Source organism: Syngnathoides biaculeatus, chromosome 7 (assembly GCF_019802595.1).
Source record: "Syngnathoides biaculeatus isolate LvHL_M chromosome 7, ASM1980259v1, whole genome shotgun sequence".
Classification (NCBI taxonomy): domain Eukaryota; kingdom Metazoa; phylum Chordata; class Actinopteri; order Syngnathiformes; family Syngnathidae; genus Syngnathoides; species Syngnathoides biaculeatus.
The window spans coordinates 3,396,902-3,423,124 of record NC_084646.1 but is presented as its reverse complement, the minus strand read 5'-3'; the positions used below and the strand labels follow the sequence as shown (position 1 = coordinate 3,423,124).

The following is a 26,223-nucleotide window of genomic DNA, read 5'->3' as shown; positions in this document are numbered from 1 at the left end:
GTGTGTACCGTGTCGGCAGGACCATGACGCACACCGATTCCCAAGTTAGAGCTTTTTCTATCCAGTCAATGTTTTCAGAATAATGAACCCTTCTCAGCTATGAGTCGAAATGCGACGATCAGAAGAGTATAGTTTTGGTTGATTCAGCGGCAAGACGTTGACAGTTGAACAATGTATTCATTTAATGATCAGTAGCCTTATTAGCATGCGGTGGAAACCATACACATCCTCCTCCTCATGCTGGCCACCGGCCTGGTCACGCATTGATGAGGGATGGCCTTCCCATTCTTCAACCAGCATTTGTCACCAGTCAGCCAATGCGGTTGGGTCGGTCACTCCGGCACGAACAGCAAGCTGATCCCGGACGTATTCGGTGAGGGTCAGGTCAGACCATTCTATCCTCTCGCCATCCAAATTCTGGAGTTACCCTCATGCCTTGTGTGAGATTGGATTGAGTCTGGTCCCAGGCCGGAGATATGGGATGACCAATGGTTGCAGAACCCCATCTGGGTTTCTCTCTGCTTTGATTGTACTCTCTCCACCAAGATACAGCAAGTCAGCATTGAGTTCTCTATAACTTGGCCACATGTTGACCCTCTGATCCAACTGCTGTAAGCAGAATCTGGACTCTTCACTGAAGATAACGTTCCTCCACAATTTCAGGCTCCAGCATTTGTGTTGTTGACGCCAGCATGAACGGGCCTGGCGTTGAAGGGCAGGCACGGGAGGCCTCCCGGCAGCCCTTGAGACTGGAGATTGGCTGAGCGCCGTCTGTTCCCGATTGTCTGGGCAGAAAGGCGTCGGCAGTATCATCCTGAAAACCTTGACTGCACATCTGTAGAAGACAGTCATGCTGTACGTACTGGAATTGCTGACAGGGTGAGGAAATTATTTTCTTGGGGTGTTAACGTCTCTTTGCAGCATATCTCCATTGGAGGGAACTTGGCCTTGGATTTGGGGACAGTCGCGGGACTCACTCCAAACAATGCCGCAACTCGGTTTTCACTTCTCATCCTGTGGGTTCGGAGAGTTCAAGACAAGACTTTTGGCAAGAGCAAAATACGACGACATTGCCTCAGAATATTTGGAAAGTCTTATGGGTGCAATCCACACTGTCAGTTCTGCAGCTCATCCCGAAAAACCATGTTCTCAACAAGTATGGCAAAAGGTTAATAAACTTGTTTTGCAACAGGATAATATTTATTACCAAGAGGCTGTAAACATTACAACTATTCATCCCTCCATTTTCTTAGCTGATTATCCTCACAAGGGTCATAGGAGTGCTGGAGTCAACCCAGCTATCAATGGGCAGGAGGCAGGGTACACCCTGAACTGGTTGCTAGTCAGTCACAGGACAAGTATCAATACCATCACTGAGCAGGAATCGATCCCACGCTGCCCGCACCAAAGTCAGGCATGTGTACTACTACACCATCAGTGACTCAAAGTCATGTTATGTCATGATCCAAGCCGCTTATCCCCACAAGGTTGCGGGAATGCTGGAGCCTATCCCTGCAAAAGGCGGACTACACCCTGAACTGGTCACCAGCCAGTCGCAGGGCAGATATCACTGAGCAGGAATCGATCGCATGCTGCCCGCACTAAAAGCAGGCGTGTGTACTACTACACCATCAGTGACACCCAAATTACAACTAATTAAGTTAATTTATTTTTATACCATGTTGCTAATGAAACTAGCATATGCTTTTAGTGGTTGATTGACCTGCCCCTTTATTACTTCAATTTTCGTTTGGAGTGACGTAAAACTTCATTGTATTGTACTGAGAGCTGATTTTGCCTCCCAAATATTTTGTGTTAGAGTCACTATTAAAGACACATCAGTATTATTCCATACAGTTTTATACCACTAGAAACTGTGATAATAATAAACATGTTGTTAACATAATACAACCTTAAGGGAGATTTTATTTGTTGCATATAACTTTTGGATAGTATTGTACTGTAGCCCTTGTCTATTGTCTGATATTACCCACCTGCTATATCCCAAATATTCTAATATCCATCCATTTTCTTTGCCGCTTATCCTCACGAGGGTCGCGGGGAGTGCTGGAGCCTAACCCTATCTCAAACCCGAGCACAGATGATTCGGCCTTTAAGAATTCTCATTTTGTTTGCATCTTTAAAAGCCAAACAGAAATTAAGATATACAACCCCCCCCCTCAACCTTGATGTTGAGACAAAACGAGTGAATTAAATTCCACTTCATAAATTCTGCACATTGTGAGCATAGTCGATTTAAACGTGGAGGTCATTGAACTCTGGAAGCTGGAAAAAGTCCCTTGGATTGGCCTATTGTTAGTTTGTTTGTTTATACGGAACAATGTGAAAACATTTTATGTGCCTCGGGAGAAGAGTGCCGTTGCATTTGCGCTCCGATGTTTCCTGAAATAGGCGCTTGCTTGTTGTTGTTGTTGATGTTAGGTGAGGGGCTGTGGAGGAGAGTTTTGTTTTTTTTTTTTTTTTGTCCGTGAGACTAATAATAGGAGCCTTTCATAGGAACTGTTTTCCGTGGCCGAGAACAAAAATGTGCAAGGCCCTCTTGTGCCCACCCTGGCAAAATCCACAGCGGAGGACTCTTTCTAGGAATCGCAGGTCCTTGAATGAGCCTTTTAGCGGGCCCGGAGGACAGAAGAATTTCCCATTAGCATTGCTTCCTGCGTTTCACGGTGTTTGCCTTTTAGCTGTTAGCCCATAAGAATCATCCACTGCATCCTTTTGGCGCCGTTACGCTCATTGTTGCTTCGACGTGATTGGGCGGGGGGGGGGGGGGGGTTTGGGTCGCGGAGTCACTTTTGTTATTGTTTCTGAGCTCGGACCCGGACGTCACAAACACGCTGATGGAAGATCCAGATGCCCACAGCTGGTTCCCACCGGTCTCAATGTCACACAATGAACTCACATTTCACTGAAATGGGAATATCTTTAACAGACAAACACATGCGCCTTCCGCCAAAATTGGGGATTCCACAGGTCGGGTTACGCAAGATGTGTTACATAAAACAAAAAAGAAAGAAAATGAAAATTGGGTCATAGAAAAGACGCATGCGGCGGCACCGTGGATCAGCTGGTAAAGCATTGGCCTCACAGTTCTTAGGTCCCGAGTTCAATCCCGGACCCGCCTGTGTGGAGTTTGCATGTTCTCCCCGTGCCTGCGTGGGCTTTCTCCGGGCATTCCGATTTCCTCCCACATCACAAAAAACATACAATATTGATTGGACACTCTAAATTGCCCCTAGGTGTGATTGTGAGTGCTGCTGTTTGTGTCTATGTGCCCTGCGATTGGCTGGCAACCTGTTCAGGGTGTACCCCGCCTCCTGCCCGTTGACATCTGGGATAGGCCCCAGCACTCCCTGCGACCCTCCTGAGGATAAGCGGCAAAGAAAATGGATAATTAAATAGACTGTAGAGAAATAGTTTGTTCATCATGATTAACCATTGTGGCTCCTTCTGGTGTGCACGACTTGGCCACTAAGTGGTAGTATATTACCATCATGGAGACAAACAAAGAAGAGTTTCACTCAACTACTGTAAGTGACTGTGTCTTGCATTGATATTAGTCTTCATAAAGAATACAGTGTATGCCTATTAGTATTTTCTGTCTTCCTGTGTTGCTGCGCTGTTTGTGTTCAAATAGCTGTTCTTTCAGGAGTTATACCAATGCCACATAGATGCCGTTCATTAACCTGTCCATGGGATTTACCATTTTGCGTGAGAATTAAGATGCCTAACTTCAAAGCTCAGTTATGTAGTTTTATTTTTTTTTAATGTATGTGTGATTTTAATCAATGTTTTATGTTTAGTTTGACAGTAAACTTTAACAGGGACTGGGAATAATCTTGAAGTTTGGTGTGGAAAAACCTGAAAGACTGGGCCCGACCTTAGCGCCCATCAACCACATTTGGAATGAACCGGAATCAAAACAATAACTTGTCGTACTAAAATTAATGTGACCTTCTCCTCTCCTTTTCTTGTCTTCAGGTAACTGGGGAGGAATCTGTTCACAGTACATCACCCTGAGTAACGGCCGCCCCTCCACCCTCAACACGGGCCTGGTCACGATTCAGAACTACGGACAGTTCCTGCCTCCTCGGCACGTCCAGTTGACCTTCGCTCACGAACTCGGACACAGTCTCGGATCACCGGTGAGTCGCCTGCCTCGAACCATCGTCATGTCTTCAACGTAGACAAAAATAGTAGCATATGTGTCAGAGTATATTTTTGCCCACCACATGGAGCCAAACTCTTAAATAACAAAATTGCGGAAAACCTGTCTCCTTGCCTCTCTTTTTCTTTTGGAGACAAAAGCCCGGCTTTTCTCCACACGTCTTTGTGTCGGACGACTTCTTTCCGTTTACCAGCTTGACTGAATCTCTTTTCAGTGCTGTCGTCACCAGGAAATCACCATCACAAAAACACAATGATGCGCGTTTACACCTTTATATTGTGACGACTGGAAAGACCCCCCCCCCCCAACCCCTTTTCAATCTGCCAAACTCGTCTTTTCACCCAGCCCGACCTTTTACACAATTCCTCGGGGGGGGGAAACGAATCTTGCGGGGCTACTCCTGAGCTGATTAGTTCTACTACGTCAATCTCTGGCCTCTCTCGAATCGTTAGCGCCGTGTAGATCGACGCTCGTGAGGAGGTCTGAGTCGCTGTGTCATAGGAATGAAATCCAAACAGCTATTAACCTTGTTTATGTCGTATCCTTCACAATCTCCCACTGCTATTTACATTCATGTGTGCACAATATACAGTCGGTGCTTTGAACTAACCCTCCGCAAATCGCCAGAGTCCCATCTCATATCTGCGCACAAATATATTGTACACAGCGGAAGATTTAAAAAGAGAAATGTCATTTTAAAAATTGAAACTCCACTTTTGTTGGCCATTCCCATTGAAGCAACCGGTTGAAAGCAAAGGGGGTGTAGTTACAAGTTAATTACAGCAGTTTCCGTCTTTAATTGGCCTCTTCCGTGAGGATGATTACAGTTAGTGGCTATAAAAAGTGAACACACCCTTGTTACAAGATGTTTTTTTTTTTGGTGTCAAACATAAAGCATGTTTTGTTGTATGTAAATCAAGTCGAGATGATGAATAATCATACAGAAGACTTAATGTCTTAAAAGTCAAGGATGTATTGGGTTACGATTTTATTGTAACACATTTGCTTCTTTTTCAATTGAACCGGACAATTTATTGGTCATATGAAGTTTGGGAAAAAGTTACAAGTTTTCCAACAGTGAAGAAAAAGCCTTTATCAGTTGCATTAGCAGGACGTCGCTTCTTAAGTATATTTGACCAAAACTAAAGCAAAGCAAGAGGGGCTCACTGTTCTGTCAGTACGGAACAGAACATTCCCAGCTACACCTTCAGGGTCATCGCAGCAATCTGGTCTTGACTGCCAACATGATACAACAAAGATAACGGTTCTGCGAGTGGCAATGACACAGCATTTTGGCATATTCCATGACTTGGTTATTTCTTTGCTTACTCATTGTCTGCACTTGACAATTTCACAAATAAGTGCCGAACAGCTAGCTATACGTACACCCTGAAAATGAGTCTTCGCTTTACTTTGTCTGCTGCCGTGGCTGCTTTGGGGCGCCTCGTTGTTGGTTGTCAGCTCGCGCACATTATGCAGAGAAACGCCAAATAAGGTTTGGGGAGACATTTTTTTCAAAAGTCTTACTTGACAGCTAATGTGTGGGGGGGCTCCGAGGTAGTGTGACTGCTTTAGAGTGCCTCGTTGTTGTGACGTGGAAAAGCTTTATGACGACCCAGTGGCATTTTTCCTGCCACTAGAGGACTTATGTGGATATGTGTTCATGGATCAAAGATATTCTGTGGTTATGTGTAGGCAAAAGAAGGATGCCAGATCAGGGGTCTCAAACTGGCAGCCCAGGGGCAGTTTTTCGCCTCCAAGACCATATTTTGTGGTCCCCTTCTTAATATAAAAGCTTATTGGTTTTATGAATGGCGGAGGCCCCATGACTCAGTGGTTAGAGTATTCTTTTGGTAAACCAGGGGTCGTGAGTTCGGATTCACTGGGGTCTCCACTACCCCTGAGGGGTTGCGTCAGGAAGGGCATCCGGCATAAAAACTGTGCCAAACAAATATGAGCATTTCATCTGAGATGTGGCGACCCCTAACGGAACAAGCTGAAAGAAACTTTCCATGTTTTTATGAATGGCACTTTAACAGAAGCCCTTTTGTGTGTGGAGCTTGCAAACTTACCAATCACGGTGGGATATGGTTCTCTTGAGCGTGGCGTCGACCGAGCTTGATACAAGCAGAGAAACATTTTTCGGTGGGTGAACTTTACGAGCCGGCACGGTGGGTCAGCTGGTGAAGTGTTGGCCTCACAGTTCTGAGGACCCGGGTTCGATCCCGGCCCCACCTGTGTGGAGTTTCCATGTTCTCCCCGTCCCTGCGTGGGTTTTCTCCGGGCACTCCGGTGTCCTCCCAAATCCCAAAAACATGCAACATTAATTGGACACTCTAAATTGCCCAGAGGTGTGACTGTTGTCTGTCTCCATGTGCTCTGTGATTGGCTGGTAACCAGTTCAGGGTGTTCCCTGCCTCCTGCCCGTTGACAGCTGGGATAGGCTCCAGCACTTCCCGCAACCCTCGTGAGGTTAAGCAGCAAAGAAAATGAATGGATGGATGGATGAAATTTAGCATTGCCCTGGAGAGTTTTATGAGTAGTTTTTCACACTGCGTTTACACCACGCTTATCTTATTTTGTGTTACATAAAAACATTTTTTGGGGGGGATTTTTAATTTCAATTACGGGCACGTGGATGTGCACCTCCAGCCCAGCCTCAGCCAGACTTTGCCTCCAACTGGCCCAGGGAAAATTAAGTTTGAGACCCCCGTGATAGACCAAGTAGCATCCATTTTTCAAGGTTGTAGAAGTGGTTTTTGATTGACAGTGGAAACTTTTACGTTGTGTGGTTTTTAGCGCATTCAGCCGACACAGCCACAGTATTTGAGAACGGAGAGGATGGCTTGATTTTTCAAGATTTTAAAGTCTCGTTTTATATAGTTTTTTTTTAATCATTCAAATTAGAATTTTATAGGAAGTAATTGGTGCACAATAATTTTCCTCTCATAAAATATCACTCGTACTGTGATATAGCATGTCATTACATAGACATGAGGTTTATATTGAGACTAAATTATTCTTATTGGATGTATTTATTTATTTTTTTTTTTTTTTTTTTTTGATAGCATGATGAAGGAGCTAATTGCGGCAACCTGGGCTCCTCCGGCGGGAAGGGCAGGTACCTGATGTTCCCCCAAGCCGCAGACGAGGTGCGTGAAAACAACGACAAACTGTCCACCTGCAGCGTCGGACGCATCGGCGAGCTGTTGCGCCTCAAGAAGGACGCCTGCTTCGTGGGTGAGCACGCGGTCGCGAAAAATATTATCTCTGGGTGATCACGCTACTTACACGCGTGCTTTGTGTGGCCAGTCAGCGATCAGCCCATATGCGGCAACCAGATCGTGGAGGAAGGCGAGGACTGTGATGTGGGTCACGACGACACAGATCTTTGCTGCTACAGCGCTAAGGAGCCGGTAGGGGTGCAGTGTTACCTCAAGCCTGGCAAAATATGCAGGTACGTGATTAATACACTCACCTGGAAGAAAATTGTGGGCAAAATGCTAAGTAGCTTCATATAGAGCACAGGTGTTGAACTTATTTTCATCAAAGGCCTTTTGGTAGTTATCAGTTTTTATTTCATATATCCATTTTCTTAGCCGCTGATCCTCACAAGGGTCACGGGGAGTGCTGGAGCCTATCCCAGCTTTCATCTGGCAGGAAGCGGGGTACACCTTAAACTGGTCGCCAGCCAATCGCAGGGCACATCGAGACAAACAACCGCATTTTTCACAGAGGATAAAGAATATAAAGTGACCCCCACTATTCATGGTGGATAGGGACTGGGCTGGATTGCCAATAGTAAAAATACAGTTTCAGTCCACTTTAGGGAATGGCTTAAGCCCAAAAAAATGTTCACAAAGGGGATCATTTAAAAAAAAAAAAAAAAACATGAGGGAACAGGGGGAATCCAAAGATCCCGAACTGTAATTATGCGCCGCTCCCCTGTATACCAATGAGTATATTATGTCTACATGTCTTGCTGCATCATTTGTGTTTAAATATCTGTTGCTTAACCCCTCATAAAACCGACACATAGATGCTATGCGTTAGCCCGGCTATTGCATTTCCAATTATCCATCCATCCATTTTCTTTGTCGCTTATCCTCACGAGGGTTGAGGCGAGTGCTGGAGCCGAGCCCAGCTGTCAACGGGCAAGACGCGGGGTACACCATGAACTGGTCGCCAGCCAATCGCAGGGTGCATAGAGACAAACAACCGCACTCACAATCACACCTAGGTGCAATTTAGAGTGTCCAATTAGTGTTGCATGTTGGCATGTGGGAGGAAACCGGAGTGCCCGGAGAAAACCCAAGAAGCCAAAGGGAGAACATGCAAACTCCACACAGGCAGGTCCGGGATTGAAGCCGGGACCTCAGAACTGTGAGGCCAACACATTCCAGTTTTTATTTCATGACTTCAAATTGGCTTCTTTTTTTTTTTTCAACAAATGATAGTTACAAGTGCAACATTAGCAATTTGAACAGTGTGGATTAATAAAGCGTTGTCATTTGCTTTTTTACCATCCAACTTCATTTCCATTCAGGACTGATGTGCACATTGACGTTAGATCATTTCAAATTTGACGTCCGCCCAAAGATTGCTATGCTATCCGCTAGCCAGAAGCCATGCTGCACTGTGTTTGTTTACGCACTTCTTGTCCCTCGCTTAGTGTATACGTGTTCTGTTTGAAACTCAAATAGTCTTGATAGTTGGATTGTTTTGAACTGAAGTCAAGAAAATATTAATCTTTTACAAGGTAAATAAAGTGACATGGGCAGCCTAATCTGGTCGACTGGCCTTGAATTCGGCACCTGTCTTATTCAGCGTCTGTGCAGCTCAGATGTGCCTCCTCTTTTCTAGTCCCAGTCAGGGTCTTTGCTGCAGTCAGGACTGCAGCTTTAAGTCAGAGGGTCAAACCTGTGATGAAGCGACGGATTGTCAGAAGGAGAGCGTTTGTTCAGGTCTCTCACCTCGGTGTCCTGAGCCGAGCCCCAAGGAAAACCTCACCGTCTGCAGTCAAGGGACTCGTGTGTGCCTGAACGGGGTAAGATAGAAAGTAAAGACAATCCATTTTCTAGACCGATGATCCGACTCACGGGGAAGACAGTGTCCGGCCCAGATGCGTTTGGCCTCAGGGGGGATATCCTGGACAATGCTGACACATACAGACTGCTATTAATAATCACATCAATGGGCCATTTAAGAGATTCCAATCATGATCCTAAACCTGACTCGTGAAGCTGAACACACAAACTCTACATACAGTACTTCATAAAAAGTGATTTCACAGAAAACCCGAAAAATCTGTTACAATAAATATTGTATTGACCCTCTGATTTGTGGGAAAAAAACTGTAAATAATGTGGAACGTGAGGGTTTAACCTAAAAACCAGAACGTCTCTCAGGATCACAGGTGACTTTAATTCTTTCCAATCAGAGCAGCTACTGTCATTCCCTTTAAATGTCCCAATAATCTTGCATGGGGAAGGTCCCTGGATTTGGATGAGGACACAGCGGGCTATGTTTGATTGGAGCGATGAAAGTTGGCAAGTTACCATACGTGTACCCTTAAAAACTAAAGAATCAGCTGGTGAAAACAGTTGGCGACTTAAATATGTCCGTGGACCTCACCTACCACATCCCCGCTAATGATCCCAGTAATCTTTGTGCTTGTATAAAAATCAAGATGCAGTACGTCGGTACATCATTAATCTTAATCTTATCTGTGGTGTAGAGAACAGCCAGAACAAAGACTTGTTTTGTATTTCTGCACCTCAATAAATAAGATTCATTTTGGAACCATTCCTTAAACTACACCTTTCGACCAATACGAATTTACAAACGTTGATGTGTTCTGCGGCTATGCTCTTGGGCGCTGCGATATTTTTAATCCCATTAGAGCTTTTGGGTGTTTGTTGATTACATTTCTGGCCCGCAGGTCTGTGCAGAGTCCGTATGTGTGAAACATAACCTGGAGCAGTGCGACTGTCCGGGTGATTCCAAGAAGCAGAAATGCCACGTGTGCTGCCAGCAGCCCGGTAACCTCAATCGTCAATCGTCAAAGGAGTCTGTTTACGTTTGTACACTTTCTATACATTTCCACCTGTGTCAACTTGCACAGAGGCACCTTTTGGGCCTGGTTGTTTTCTATTAAATTTCACCTGTTTGGCACCAAAGTTTCATCCAAGAAGAAAGATTGATTTCTTTTAAAGATTCCATCCAATTCTGATTCTACATTCTGAATCGTAGCTCGTTCCGTTTCACATTCAGCCACCGATATTTCCTGTGAACCTACGGCAGGTAAACCCGGGACATGCGCCAGCACCACCTCCTCCGTGTTGTCCCGCCACTTCCAGGGAAAGGCCCTGCCGCTGGTGGGCGGGGCTCCGTGCATGGGCAACCGAGGCTACTGCGACAAATTCCACGTTTGCCGACTGCTGGACGCGGACGGCCCCCTCGCCAGACTGAAGAACTCCTTCCTCAACCTCGATGAATTTGAAGACCTGGGAGAGTGGATGAAGGTAGTACACAAGGGGAACTTTATATATCTTTTTTTTTTTTTTTTTTTTAATTTCTCATTTTTTGGGGGGCCATTTTCAAATAATTTTTCAATGTGTTTGAAGCACATGGGTGGGTTACAATTTTTTTTTTCAAGGTATATGGTCTTGATATTGCAGGTTTTCACCTATTCCATTGAGTCTGGAATGTATCCCTAATATAAACGGGGGTTCACTTCAAGCTCCCTACTAGTCAACTCGATACAGTTCTAGTCGCTCTTTACATTTTTACATGAACAAAAGCAGGTGCTATTTTTAGTATCTAACGTCAATGCCATGAATCAGTGATTGTCTCTAATTGGTCGAGCAAATTTTACACACCAAATGATGACAAAAATAAGCAAATAAACTCAAGTTAGTTTATTCAAATGCCTCAACTCGGGATATTTAAATATTTTACTCTTGTCTGCAGGAGTTTTCTTGCTATCCTAAAGTCTTCTGTTCAATAAATTCCATCGTTCTACTGTGAAGTAAATACTTGATACCTTCATTTTCCTCCATAGTTCTTATTTTGTCTCGTACAGACTGATGTGTTGGGCCCAAAAAGATTTTCTCACATCACAATTTTAATTTTTTTAAGTGAAAAAAGGCAAGTAGACCTGGTACAGCAGTGAAAAATGATTGGTGCAAGTCACTGATATCCGATTTCTGGCCTCTTGAGGGGCTGTTTTTGTTTTTGTTGACGAGAGCACAACATAGAGACGTGGTTGCCAGTCCGGAAGCTGGTAACCATAGTGATAAGGGAGGGTGGTGGCTATTCACATTTTTCTTGACGTGACTCCCCCACAACAACTTCCTGGCACCCTTGCCCATCATTGCTCGCCTCTGGCGTTTGACACGGGTTCACTATTAGCAGGGTTGTTGCCTTCTTGGGTGGAACCTGACCCCTGGGGTTGGTGGTCCGGTCCCGTTGCCACCCCCCCCTCCTTTTGGAGTCTGGTCAGGCGCGCTTCAGTTGTTGGATTTGGCATCCTCCCCGTGACTGATTTCCTCCATTGACGACCACGCCGGCTCGGCCCCCCATTTCCACAGCAACTCCATCCACCAATTAACTTACATGCATGTGATACGCTGTTCAGTCACTGATTAGTTCCGTAGACGCGCTGTGGGCTTGAGTTGCTTATGCTGGAAAAACTAACAATAATACAGGTTATATTGGGAAAAAAAAACATAAATAGATAAATTAAATAAATAATAATTAATTACGTAAATAAATAAATACAATGGAAAGTATTCTAAATTTAAAGACTTGATTTCAAGAAAAATAAATCTAGGGCAGGGCTCGGCAACCTTATCGAGGCTGAGGGCTACTTCGTGAGCACAGATCGGGCTACGTGACCGGTTTTCGGCAAAATTTCAGACTCAGTTCATTACACATAAATAAAATATTTGTGTTTTAATTTATTGTAGTAAATGACATTCCAGGTATTTTAAAATTTTGATTCACATAAGCAAGTCAGATTCAGAATTTAAGCACAAATAATAGTAACAATTTGTTCCCTGTGGTATTTTTAGAACATACCTCGTGGGCGCATTATATGGTCCTTGCGGGCTGCCATTCGCCCGCGGGCACCGCGTTAGGGACCCCTGAGATTCCTCAGGGAAATTCCTCATCCACAACTCGATCTTTTTTTTTTTTCACCCCAAATTTCCAACATTTTGTTTCAGCATATGAAGAGAAACAGCAGCAGATGTTCACTTTTAGTTTGCGTTTCGGTGCTCAACGTTTCAGCTCAATGTTCCAAAATTCATTTCTCTTCCAAGAGGTGAGTGTGTGGTAGCGTTAGGGTTTGGATCTGCTCGACAGCGTGGCGAATCTGGAATGCTCATCCGGGTTTAAAAGCACACCAATGAGCCGGCCGGCGATGTAAAACCCGCGACTTCTTTCACCATACAGTATGTGTGTGACGATTTCGGTGTACTTCGTGTGGTTGAGAGATTGCCGACCAACAAACTAATTCACAAACAAAATTAGGCACACTTCCATTTTGGTTTTTTGGGGTTTTTTTTGTTAAATACAGCCTTGGCAAAAAATTTTCAAGGGAGAGAGAGAAAGATGGGAAGGATGTACAGCAGGTAAGGGTGATTAAGGATAGTGATGGAAATGTGTTGTCTGGTTCCATGGAAAAAAAAATGCACGAATGAATGTATTTTTAATTTTTTTATTTTCCACAGGCTCACTGGTGGGCCATTTTGTTGGCTATCCTGACACTGTCTGCAGTAATGGGCTGCACCGTCTGTCTCTGTGGACAAACTCTGGACACCAGAAACGTGGAGTGACACGCCTTGAAGATGTTTTTAAACATATTTAATTTATCGGGGATTTCGTGTCCCTTTTCCAGTCACTTTCTTGGAGATACTGCTTTCGTTGAAATACAGATGAAATATATTAAAATGGCTTATTACAAATTTACACCATGTATTTGCATCTTATTTGCAGCGTAAACTTGAACTGCTGACCAATCAGAGGCTAACGCTAGCTTAGTCATATTACAAAAATTGCTGCAAACTTATTTATGCTAGTAATGGCTGCGCTCAAAAAATGAGACAACTTCAAGTTATTAAAGACAAAAAATATTTAACACTCTCAACCCACGTGAAATAAAGGAAATAATAAGGTAACTAGTGAGTGGATCTTAAATATTACGTAATAACTCATAAGGGCAATTCACCATGAGGATGACAAATGCAAAAGAAAATGGATGGCTGAAATGTCACAGCAGAATTTAATTTTATTGCTTGTCAAACATAATCTTGACAGAGAGCATCCACCCGTCCATTTTCTGAGGCCCTTATCCTCACAAGGGTCGTGGGGAGTGCCGGAGCCAATCCCAGGTGTCAGCGGACAGGAGGCGGGGTACACCCAGAACTGGTTGCCGGCCAATCGCAGGGGACAGAGAGCACGTTTATACTCGGTTTGCGTCTCGTGTATGTCCATGTTATGGAAATATCTGACATGTTTTCACCCGCTGAATCGCCTGCTCCGGTTACGCAGAACCCGTCGTGTGGAAAAATCCGCTGGCGTTGCCAACTCTGGTCGCGTGCTAATGTTCGCTCTGACGGGCGTCCAGGTGTCCATCACGTTGCTTATACTGGTGCAGCGCTGAAAAGCTGTCACGACCTTTGGCCCAAATATTACTGCCTACTCAATGGTCCACTTTATTGTGACATACTACAGCAAAATGTTGATTTTTTTTTTTTTTTTTTTTTTTAATACCCAAAATAAACTGTCCTTGGAAATGTACTTTTTCACTTAAATAAAAGGTAAAAATAAAATGAAAAATTAAATTAAAGGAATTCAAAGATTTGTTTAGAAATGTATAATGTGTGTTTTTTTCACAAAATGCTGAAAACGTGCAAAAACGGAGAACTATGCTGTACTAAATTGCGTGAAACTCTTTCAACATTTCACTTTTCCTGCATTTTGGGGGCACGGGATTTGAAGAACATTGGTTTTTACTTTGCACTGAATTTTTACATTTTAAAACCCCCCAAAAATAATTAATAAATGTTTTTTGAAACGTATTATGTCCTAATTTAATAAACTTTCCAAATACAAGCATATCCAATGTAATACTATATTTATAATACCGTAATTCCTGTAGCTGATAAGTATACAGCACTCCGAATTACGGTACACTCTCGAGATATTTGGCGGCACGGTGGATCAGCTGGCCTCACAGTTCTGAGTACCCCGGTTCAATCCCCGCTCCCGCCTCTGTGGCGTTTGCATATATACTCCTTGTGTCTCCGTGGGTTTCCTCCCACATCCCAAAAACATGCAACATTAATAGGACACTCGAAATTGTCCCTAGGCGTGATTGGGAGTCTGGATGTTTGACTTTATGTGCTCTGTGATTGGCTGGCAACCAGTTCAGAGTGTACCCCGCCTCCTGCCCGTTCCCCCAGCTGGGACGACCCTCCTGAGGATAAGCGGCTAAGAAAATGGATGGCTATTGGGATATTTCAGTACTGTGCAAAATAATGTTCTCAAAATGGTTTGAATAAAGAATAACAGAATATGAATTTCCTAGCACTGATCTCTTTAAAGCTCGTTTTTCGCTTGATCGAGTTCAAACTGAGAACCTCTTTTGACATATATTTTCCCCACAAGATATCGGTGCAAGGAAAAAAAAACTTAATTAATTAATTATTAATCGATCAATTAATTAATAATTACATAATTTTTACAATGTGATCATTTGTCATAATTTACTTTGGACTCAAAGATATTCCAAAAGAATTCAAATAGTGTCCCTTCTGTTTAGCTCTATGCGTTGTGAACTCGGGTCAGCCCGACATAACTCGCGGCGGCGACGCCGTTGCAAGGACAATCACAGATTGTTGAAAAGTAAATTCGTGATTATTTCCACTTCTTTATCAAAAGCAAAAACTCTGAAATTAAAAAAAAAAAAAAAAGAAGACAAGGTGTCCTCCCATGTGATGTTTATTAAATATACACTATACGCCGTTCGCATATTTACAAGTATGTACAAGGAGAATGGACTACATTTCACAATTGTACCAAAGCCTGTGCTTTTTACTGCAAAACTCCATAATTTCTTAATTACAGTACTTCGAATCCTTTCTGTACACAGTTTTATAATATCCATTCCTACAATAAATGCAAAAAAAAAAATTATGTGTATCTGTTTTTGAGGTGGAAAAATAGTCACAATGATTACAAGGCTGACCTCAGGAATGACACATGCAAAATTTGATTCTTTTTTTTTTCATACGTAAAAATAATAGTAAAATGGTGGAATTAAAAAAACGTGTTAAAAAAAAAAAAACATAAAAAAAAAAATAACCTAACCGAAACCCTAACCCTAAACCCATCAATTCAGACAGATTGCAATACATGGCTGTAATACAATATCTAATGTTTCTATTATTATTGCTAATCACTAATGTACCCAGTTTTAAAAAAAAAAAAAACCCACAACACAAGTATTTGAAAACAAAAAAATGTCACGCGCTTGTTGAGGTAACAGTCGAGTAGTAATGTTTTGCAACTCAAGCGGCATAACCGAGTCAAGACAGTAGAAAGGCCGTCGGCGTGTTTCTTGGTCGTCGTAGCAACAATAAAGCACCCATAAAACGCAGGCGTAGCAAGGAAGCTCTTTGTTGAGCTTAAGGCACACTGATCCGGGTCCCACAGTCACATGCGGGCGTGGGGGGGCCCACAGTGGTGAATGCGTTGTTCGAGTTCATATAGAATACTGTACTGTACATAAACACAAACGATTGACGAGGACATTGGTTAAGTTTACATGGACGTGAAAACAATCATAAAAATATTTGAGAATGGCCGACTACCTGCACCTTTTACAATATAGATTCTTTATTGATTTTTGGGTCAATCAATCAATTTCCATGGGGTGGGGGGGGGGGTGTTACGTCCATGTAAAAGCAGCCATTGAGTTTGATAGCGATCTTTATAAATATCAACACAATAGGATATTAGTAGCACAAAAGATATCATATTCATGTAGAGCAAGATTAGCGACGCTTCCCTTTTGTGCTAATAATGAACCAGTTAGTCATAAACCCAACAAAAAGTGTTAACATTTTTAATATTTTAAATTAAAAAAAGAAAAACGAGATGCTCCTGTGGTTATATACAAGTCAGTGTGGGACTTTTACCTTTTTTTTGTGTGTATTATGACACCTCAAATAAATTATTTACAAAGTGCTGAAATGGAGAAAAGGGTGGCGGCGGTTTTCTCCGCCGGGTCAGTGGGCCTTCAGGTTTATTCTGCAATAAAAAAAAAAAAATTGCTTGTTTTTAATCCACACATCTTTGACGAAGCGATTTGTTTGCAGGGAAAGGGGAAAAAAAAACAGGCGGAAGAAGAATTTTTACCTTTTGGAACCGCGCTTTGGATTTGTTCTCCACGCGTCCTTACATTTGACAAAGGTAAGTATTTGCTTGAGGTTGGGAGAAGACGGATCTTTTAGGCAAAACACCACCCTGGAAAATATATTTATTAGTTTTAGTAAACATGCTTCATCCTCCTTTATTTTTAGCAAGTTGTTAAAAAAAAAAAAAAAAAACAACTCGGACGTTTGGAGATTGGAGGCTTACTTTTGCTGCGTCTCTCCAGCCCGGATCCGGATTTTGCGCACCTCCATGTCGGCGGCGTCGGAGTCGCCGGACCACCAGGAAGAAACCATCTTCATCACGCCGGAGGCTGACCAGCCCTTCGACTCCTCCCACTTGAACTTCAACATCAAGAGGTCGCCGATGTTCTTCTCGGTCACCAGCAGGAAGGAATGCGTCCTGTTCGCCACTATTTTCTCCTTCCTGCCGGAAACACACCGTTGGGTAAGGTTGGGTTTACCCGAGTGCGTCAAACACTTTCAGCATTACCCACTCACAGTTTAAGCTGCAGGTTGTCCGCCTCCCCTTTGGTTCCGAACAGCGAGACGGTCAGCGAGGGCTCCATCTCCGAGCGGTTCACCTTACTGGAGAAGTGGATCTTCAGCTGGTAGTGGTAAACTGGACGAGGAGAGCCGCAGTGGCATTAGAGGCGCTAGCGCGAGACGTGCCAACTCAAATTGCTCTCAAATCGTCTTTCCTCATTGAAATGAATGGAAATGCCATTAATCTGATCCACTTTCCAAAGAAAGACAATTTCTAATGTGTACAATACCGAGCTATAATTACTGTACTCGTGACTGGTTCATTGTATATATATATATATATATATATATATATTATATTATATTATATATAATAGCAAAAATACAGTTTCAGTGCATTTTAGGGAATGCTTTAAGACCAGTAAACTAAAAAAAAAAGACAAAAAATGTTCAAAAAGGGGATATTTAAAAAAAACAAAACATGAGGGAATAGGGGGAATCCAAAGATCCAGAACTGTAATCATGCGGCCCTACACTGTATACCTGTGAATATATTGTCTACATGTCTTGCTGCATCATTTGTGTTCAAATTTCTGTTGCTTAACGCCTCATAAAAACGCCACATAGATGCTATGCTTTAGCCCGCCTATTGCATTTCCAATTAAAGGAAATAATGAGGAAATGTTGGTGACTAGTGAGTGGGTTTTCTTCGCCGCTTATCCTCACAAGGGTCGCGGGGAGTGCCAGAGGCTATCCCAGCTCTCAATGGGAAAGAGGCGGGGTACATCCTGAACTGGATGCCAGCCAATCGCAGGGCACATGGAGACAAACAGCCAAACTCACAATCGCACCTAGGGGGAATTTAGACTGTCCAATCAATGTTGCATGTTTTTGGGATGTGGGAGGAAATCGGAATGCCCGGAGAAAGCCCACGCAGGCGGGTCCGGGATTGAACCCGGCACCTAAGAACTGTGAGGCCAATGCTTTACCAGCTGACCCACCATGCTGCCCGGTTTAAACCCAGTAAACTAATAAAAAAAGACAAAAAATGTTCAAATAGGGGAAATCTAAAGATCTCAAACTGTAATCATGCGGCGCTCCCCATGTCTACATGTCTTGCTGCATCATTTGTGTTCAAATATCTGTTGCTTAGTGCCTCATAAAACTGCCACAGAGATGCTGTGCGTTAGCCCGCCTATTGCATTTCCAATTATCCATCCATTTTCTTTGCCGCTTATCCTCACGGGGGAGCCTATCCCAGCTCTCAATGGGAAGGAGGCGGGGTACACCCTGAACTGGATGCCAGCCAATCGCAGGGCACATAGAGTCAAACAGCCGCACTCACAATCACACCTTGGGGCAATTTAGAGTTTACAATTAATGTTGCATGTTTTTGGGATGTGGGAGGAAACCTAAAGATCCTGATTTGTAATTATGTGGCGCTCCACTGTATACCTGTGAATATATTATGTCTACATGTCTTGCTGCATCATTTGTGTTCAAATATCTGCTGCTTAACGCCTCATAAAACCGCCACGCACGCTATGCATTAGCCCGCCAATTGCATTTCCAATTATGTGTTGGTATTAAGGCGAAGTTATTCGGTTGTTTTAAATACCCAACGTGTAGGTCGTTTTGTTTTATCTTTAGTCGGAAGGTAAACTTTGATTAAGTGTGGCAAAAAAAACACATAATTCCTGAAGATTTCACTATTCAACAAAGTGCCGCTTGTTGCAAATTGAGTTGAGCACTCGTATCTCAAAATTCCGCTCGCGAGTCAAAGCAAATAATTGGCCCAAAAAACGTCCCATTTTTTAAATGCTTGTAAGTCTGCTCACTCGTAGCGCACGGCATCCACGGTAAACCACTCCATTTTGCCCACGCTCTTGCTTTTCGGTCCAATGTTTCAACACTTTAATGAGGTCACAACTTGTTGAGTTTGTTGGAACTAATTTGACTCAAAAGAGAAGCAAAACGGGCAGAAGAATAGTCGCTGGGAACGCCACCGCGGGGCAAATTGGGCATGTTGCCGAAGAGGGCCGAACCATTTTCACACTGCATTCTCTGCTAATTGGCGCATTAGAGGCCAAACGGTAGCGCTTGGGATTGATTTGGGTTTCCTTTTTTTGGGCAGAACTGACAGAATCGGAAAATTACCGCACTCACACAACAGCTGCGCCTTGCTAAGTTAACATAACTAAAAGCAAGGGGATGTCAACAACAGCTCCTTTCAACACAAAGGGGTGTCTCCAGTAAAAATCTCAGTTGTTAAACCTGACACTCTTTTTGTGGCGCTACGTCCAACGAATCAATCAACAAATATGATCAAAGAATGAATGAACCGATTCAAAATCCATTATGCATTTTTACAACGCTTTCAATTGTTGTACGAAAACTGCAAAAAAAAAAAAAAAAAAAAGGCTCTTTTCGAGGGAGGAAACAACTAAACAGCTGAGATCATGGAGTTGCATAAGTGTGCACACCCTATTAGAATCCCACTGTTTGGGACTCATCCCCCGCAATCTAGCATGCCTTTGCAAATCACCAACCTCTGAAGGGCATGGTGGCTCTGGTCTTGGTGTACATCAGAAGGTTGCGCGCTTTGCGGACCCTGTTGATGCCGTAGCCCACCGTGTTGCAGCGGCGCTTGCGGCAGCCGAGGCACACGCCGCGGTCGAAAAGGTCGCTGCTGGCGCAGCGGTAGGCCCTGGCCGCCTCCCGCTCGTTCAGCAGCGAGTCGATGAAGAGGTGGATCGAGCGCTCGTGCTCGCACTTGACGGCGTCGGAGATGGCTGCGGAACAGACGGCACGGTGAAAACTCAGCCCGAAACGACCACAAAAATAAAGTGTTTGCTTTTGTGGAAAGTAGATCGGAAGCCACGGCGGCAAATTCTACAAAGACTCGTTTCAGGCATGTTTGAGCACCTCCGGTCCGGTCCGGCCTGCCGTGAATGGGGTCATTGTGCGAGCCCCACTCACACCGTTCACCACTAAGACCGATTAGCAACAAGCAATGCGGGGCCAAGCTGCACGGCTGGTTTTGTGTCGACTAATAGCACACGTGATGTTTACATACACGATAATGTGGCAACATTTCAAATTATTACTTACATTTGTTCTGTTTCTATGGTTCGCATGTAGCTTGATTTGTACTAGAGGTGGGTAGTAAGAAGATACCGACCTATCTACTGATTGGTTCTTGTGCAATCTATCTATTTATTAAACTTTGCGGTTTTCTACAGGATGTTATCGCTCCCTATCACTGCTGTTTCACGTTGCCTGAATAGGTGTCATTTCAGGAAAATTACTTGTATTATTTCTGAAAGTGATTTTGTTGCACATTCCTACTCACCAGTTACTCAGTAGCCAACTGGAATAGTTTTTTTGCTCTTTTTTATTTTTATTTTTTTAACCGAACACAGCCTCTTTATCAATTATAAACACTTGGACGCTTTCCTTTTATTTTAGTCGTATTATTCTAAAGCTCAATTTACCTCCGGGCCGCAGGAGGCGGAGTCTGAGCCTCGGCCTCCGTAGACTTATATGGAATTTAAATTAGAAATGAAAAACAAGCGTATCTTCTCAAACAATTTTTTGTAAAACACAAAATGAGATGAAGAAGGACGCTGGTGTTTACAACTTGTGTGCAAAACTCCCCAAAAAATAATAAAATAAAATAAAACCTGTCCTTGGTCACCCTGCTGTTTGAAAATTGAATTGAATTGAATTGAAAATGGTTTCTCATTTTTCTTCTTTTTTTCACGACTATGATTATTCTTGTTGTCCTTTTAAGGTAATTTAAAAAATATTTTTTTGCTTACTTACAGGTATGGACTTAGTTGAGGAAATAATTGGAGATGAGAGAAACCCTCCTATTCCTTCATTTATAAAAGTATTATTATCCCATTGTTAATGAAAATGTCAATTTTTCTTACCCTCCCTTTTTTTTCTTTTCTTCTTTCTTTCTTTCTCTGTTTGTATGCACAAATGTGGGAAAAAAATTGTTTCTTTGCTTGCATCACGCCCGGTCTATGTCACACGCCTGATAGCCATCTGCCCCTCCGTGATTTGTCGGCTCGTTAGCTCCGCACACAACACTGTAAAAGCGTCGTCCATATAAAATTCGAGGGCCGCGCTACCATTATATTTTCATATTAAGGTGAGGGCCACAAAATATCATCTGGCGGGCCGCAAATGGCCCACGGCCTGCCAGTTTGAGACCCCTGTTCTAAATGATAACCCCAAAAATGCGAACGCTCGTTCAAACTGGAACATCCATCCATCCATTATCTTTGCCGCTTATCCTCACGAGGGTCGCGGGGAGTGCCGGAGCCTATCCCAGCTGTCAACGGGCAGGAGGCGGGGCACACCCAGAACTGGTTGCCAGCCAATCGCAGGACACAAAGAGGCGCACACACAATCACACCTAGGGGCAATTTAGGGTGTCCAATCAATGTTGCATGTTTTTGGGATGTGGGAGGAAACCGGAGTACCCGGAGGAAAGCCACGTAGGCACGGGGAGAACATTCAAACTCCACACAAGCAGGGCCGGGATTGAACCCGGACCTCAGAAGTGTGAAGCCAATGCTTTACCAGATGATCCACCGTGCCGCCTCAAAGCATTATTATTATTGCAAATATACCTTGAGTTCCATAAACGTGTGTTTTTTTTTTTTTTACCATATATCCCAAAGTTGGCGATCTTTTCCAGAGCGCCTCTCAGGTTGCATCCGGGTTGGAAGCTGCCCCCGTTGGGGTAAATGTCCACGTGGCCCACAGGCTGCTGGATGCCGATGCTGAGACCCAGAGAGCCCCGGGTGAAGGTGTGGAGTGCGTCCACGAAGGCGGCGTCGTCCGGGGAGAGGCGCCTGCGGGCGTGCTCGCCCTCGAAGTCGGGCCCGGCCGGGTCCAAACCTGCAGACGGAGAGAGGGGGGCGCCCGCGTTAATGCGAGCGACTTCAAATGTGCGTGGGGGACGCGATGTTCTTTTTGGGAGTTGTACCTGTTATCCTCCCAACTTTGTTGGTCGCGTGGCTTCCCGCGATGCCCGCCACGTGAGCTCCGAGGCTGTAGCCAATCAGATGCAGGTTGTCAAGAGGAATGTTGGTGGTTTCCTGTCAAACATCCATCATTTTGTTTTGTTTTTTTCTCGCCACAATCTTTAATTCATTCCAAATGGACGCCCGATGCCGACCTGGATCCAGTCGATGAAGCGCGCCACCTCCCGCCCGACCGCCTCGGTGCTCTGGGCTGCGACCACGTAGTGGTTCTGCGCCGCGCGGAGCCAGTCCACCACGATGACGTTGGCCAGCCGCTCTCGCTCATACAGCGCCGACACCAGCTTGGCCACCCAGCTTTCGAACATGCCGCTCAGCTGTGGACGGCGCAAACACGAGATTGGTGCGTTCCATTCAAATATAAATCCATGATCGATAGAAATGAGAAGATCAAATAAGTCGCCCCACTCGGTTATTTCGCACAGGATCTATGAAATCGATAACTTGCTTCTGAGCTTCAACATGGTATGCTTCCCTATTTTTGTTCATTTATAGTCTAATCTGTATTTTTATTTGTTGCGTTTACCCGTCAAATACTCTAAAACTAATTGCTCGGTGTTAAAGTCCACGCAGTGACGATTATTATTACATTACTAAAGATCATAATTTAGCATCCCCCCATGACATATTTAACTGCAGTTTACGACTTCTTCTGAACTGCTAGTCAACACTTCCCTGGAATTACAAAAGTTGTACTGATTGTACATTATACAGTACATGCAGAATAGGTTTATTTTTTCCATTTTTTTTTCAATAAAAATCACACTAATTACATTATTTTTCATGTCACTGATGGTGTAGTTGTACACACGCCTGCCTTTGGTGCGGGCAGCGTGGGATCGATTCCCGCTCAGTGATGGTGTCGATATCTGCCCTGCGAGTGATTGGCGACCAGTTCAGGGTGTAGTCTGCCTTTCGCCCGAAGCTAGCTGGGATTGGCTCCAGCTTCCCTGCAACCCTTGTGAGGATAAGCGGCTTGGACATTGATATGACATGACATTATTTAACAGTGGCATGGTGGACAGCTGGTTAGCTCATCCGCATCACGGTTCGGATGTCATATGTGCCCCCTGATTGGCTCAGGCACTCCCCGCCACCCTTGTGAGGATAAGCGGCTAAGAAAATGGATGGATGGATGTTATTTTTTTGCAGTGAAATTGGACGTTTTAAACGATTGTAACAACAATGCCATTTGATTTATTTTGCAAAATAATGTAAATCGCCAACAGGGGCGCCGTATAAAATCAAATGCAGTTAGCAATCAAGCAAACTCTGAATCACAAGAATCCAGAACCCAGATGAAAATCTGACGGGACAAAGAGAAACATCATCTTATCTCACTGACTTCTTCACTCCCAAGCTGTTGTGGATATTTTGGGTGTTTTCACACCAAACACGTTCTCTCTGAATGTGATGAACTCCTCTTTTCCATGCCAGTGCAGTATTGACAATTATCATGTAATTATCGTGTAATTATCATGTCATTATCTGTACTTCAAGGTAACTACAGACTGTCAGTATTTTTGCCACCGCTGATTAAAAAAAAAAAAAATACAAAAATCTACCGTGTAGTGCAATAATTGATACTGATACTGAGTATATTCGGTATTTTGTTGGTTGGGACAAACTTGAGCTCACTTTCTGAGATGACTGTCGAATCAGTGAACGCAGCGCAAGAAGTCGCTGGCCTAAGCAGATTTATAATCAATAAACAAGCAGGCAGGTTGCTTAGCTGGAAAAGCCTTGGCCTCACAGTTCTGAGGACCCGGGTTCGATCCCGGCCCCGCCTTTGTGGAGTTTGCGTGTTCTCCTCGTGCCTGCGTGGGTTTTCTCCAGGCACTCTGGTTTCCTCTCACATCCCAAAAACATGCAACGTTCATTGGACACTCTAAATTGCCCATAGGTGTGATTGTGAGTGCGGCTGTTTGTCTCTATTTGCCCTGCGATTGGATGGCTACCAGTTCAGGGTGTAGCCTGTTGACAACTGCGATAGGCTCCAGCACTCGTGAGGATAGGCGGCAAAGAAAATGCATGGATAAGCACGCGTCACGTCTCACCGCCCAGCCGTGGACGACGAGGAAGGTTTTGGCGGCGGCGTCGAAGGCGCAGGCCGCCAGAGAGTCGGCCCGGCCGGGGAGGATGTAGCACAGGTCTTCTTCCGGGCGGGAGGCTCTGCGCAGGGAGAATCTGACCAGCGTTTGATTGGCGTCATGCTTCTGCTGAAACAAGTCTTTGATGGGGTCCAGGAAGTTTCCTGAAAGTGGAAGAGGTTTGGGCATTGAAGGTGTTTACATGGGAAGTGGATCAACTGGCCTTGTGGATGGAGAGACTCTCGCCCTCCCTTGTGGCCTCTGAAAACCGGACGTCACGCTGTCAGACTCCATAGAAACGGGCAGCACATTCTATAAGTTTCTGAGGAGTCAGCTGACTCGACTGGGTTTTGTGTGTGTGTGTGTGTGTGTGTGTGTGTGTGTGTGCACAGAGCGGGATCGGGGGAAACGGGACCTACAAATGGTACAAATTCCTACACAAATAGTAGTAGCCTAAACGCATCATTACTCGTCTCAGCGTTCACTTTTGAATTTACGCCAACCGCGTCACATGCATGAGTCGCAGTTGAAACTCGGTCACTCTACCTTTTCACGCGCCAATGTAGTCGGGGGGGGGCGGGGGGGGGTTGGGTGTTGGGGGTATCCTTTAGCAACTCACCAAAAATTGTATCGGTCGATTCTTGCTCCGCAGACGTCACAGAGCGCACTGCCGCGTTCAACACCACTAAGGAAAGAAAGAAAGAAACTCGCCAGGTTTTCATTGCTTGGACGGCTTTGTTCGGAAAGTGTCTGGAACCGTCTCGGCAAGAAAAAGCACGAAAGTTGATATGTCCTGGTTAATGTTTTGTTTTTTTTTTTTTTTTTTTTGGTCGTTTTCAGATGGAATAATTCCGTTTCGGGCGTCGTGTTGCGCGCAGCGCGCAGGCATGTGAGCCACCTTGAGCCGAGTCCGGGTCTTAAATGGAACCTGAGGCGCCCCATTGGCTGTCGCGCTCAGGGCGGAGAATGGAAACGTGCTGTTGTCGTTTTTTTTGGTTTTGTTTTTTTTTTTTTTTGCAAGTCAATCATTACACATCAGTGCAGTTATTAAAAAAAACACACACACAAAAAAACGACAACCACATTAGAGCACATTTTAGACTTTATTTAAAACACCCGAAAGCACTCTGTGAAAACAGCTTACTGACTATTGTTTTGCATTCATTGTTTGTCCAAGTCAGCCACCGTAGTGCAAGTTCCAATACTGAGTTCTTCAACATCTTTCTTTTTTTTTAAGTAGATTGGATCCTCTTTGATGTCCACATCGTCCACGGGCATGCGCCACATCTCACTCACAAATACAAAATATGTTTTTATATATACAGTATATAGATCCATCCATTTATCCTCACGAGGGTCATGGGGAGTGCAGGACTCTATCCCAGCTGTCAACGGGGAGGGTGGTTACGCCCTGAACTGGTCACCAGCTAATCACAGGGCACCTTGAGACATACAGTCACACTCACAATCACACCTAGAGGCAATTTGGAGTGTCCAATTAATGTTGTATGTTTTTTGGGATGTGGGAGGAAAACTCAACACAGGCGGTCCGGGATATCGATCGATGGACATTATGCCTTTGCCTCGGAGTCCTGCATTTTGGGTTCTCCCCGCACCGATGGCTCGTGACAACTAGATGGTGCTTATCCCAGTCAGGGTGGCGAAATGTGAAAAATACTCATGTCCAAAATCTCAGAACAGCACCATGCCCACAGCGGACCTGATACTATGATGTTATGAAAGTTATATTGCATTATTTACTGAGTTATAAACAGCAGCTGCAGCATGTCCAGAAGAAATTTGCAAACATTGGTGCTTCTTTGGAAAACAACTATTTGGCAATCAGATTTAGTTTTCTGGGAAGTTTATTAAATTTGTGGCGCGCTTGAGCGGCTAGCAGCGTGTTAGCGGTCACCTACACGGCCGACTGACATTCCAGGACACAGGCTGCGAGGCTTAACACA

At 44.2% G+C, this 26,223-nt stretch overlaps 2 protein-coding genes across 2 annotated transcripts in view; one reads left to right on the top strand and one right to left on the bottom strand.

The window, feature by feature from the left end:
* si:ch1073-396h14.1 (disintegrin and metalloproteinase domain-containing protein 10) overlaps nt 1-13,207 on the top strand; it is a 34,773-nt gene extending 21,566 nt beyond the window's left edge. Inside the window, exons 10-16 of the mRNA XM_061825119.1 lie at nt 4,000-4,163; nt 7,255-7,426; nt 7,499-7,643; nt 9,050-9,233; nt 10,128-10,227; nt 10,490-10,710; nt 12,922-13,207. Coding sequence (XP_061681103.1) covers nt 4,000-4,163; nt 7,255-7,426; nt 7,499-7,643; nt 9,050-9,233; nt 10,128-10,227; nt 10,490-10,710; nt 12,922-13,026 — 1,091 coding nt within the window. The 3' untranslated portion in view covers nt 13,027-13,207. The remainder of the gene's footprint in view (nt 1-3,999; nt 4,164-7,254; nt 7,427-7,498; nt 7,644-9,049; nt 9,234-10,127; nt 10,228-10,489; nt 10,711-12,921) is intronic.
* Nucleotides 13,208-15,183: 1,976 nt separating this feature from the next.
* Nucleotides 15,184-25,136, bottom strand: LOC133503873 (lipoprotein lipase). The gene is made up of 10 exons (XM_061825848.1): nt 24,879-25,136; nt 24,227-24,423; nt 22,307-22,486; nt 22,115-22,226; nt 21,793-22,026; nt 19,662-19,904; nt 17,128-17,248; nt 16,835-17,053; nt 16,613-16,720; nt 15,184-16,504 (listed from the first exon to the last, which is right to left on the bottom strand). Exons 1-10 carry the CDS (start codon nt 24,979-24,981, stop codon nt 16,483-16,485), a joined length of 1,539 nt encoding a protein of 512 aa, XP_061681832.1. The 5' UTR covers nt 24,982-25,136; the 3' UTR covers nt 15,184-16,482.
* Nucleotides 25,137-26,223: the final 1,087 nt, after the last annotated feature.

Bases quoted from the DNA above. Each gene is read 5' to 3' on its own strand.
- LOC133503873 (XM_061825848.1), bottom strand. From the start codon at position 24,981: ATGAAAACCTGGCGAGTTTCTTTCTTTCTTTCCTTAGTGGTGTTGAAC. The intron at 22,227-22,306 runs GTCGGCATCGGG...GATGTTTGACAG, and splicing joins GCTTCATCGACTGGATCCAG to GAAACCACCAACATTCCTCT. The intron at 22,027-22,114 runs GTACAACTCCCA...CTCCGTCTGCAG, and splicing joins CAAAGTTGGGAGGATAACAG to GTTTGGACCCGGCCGGGCCC.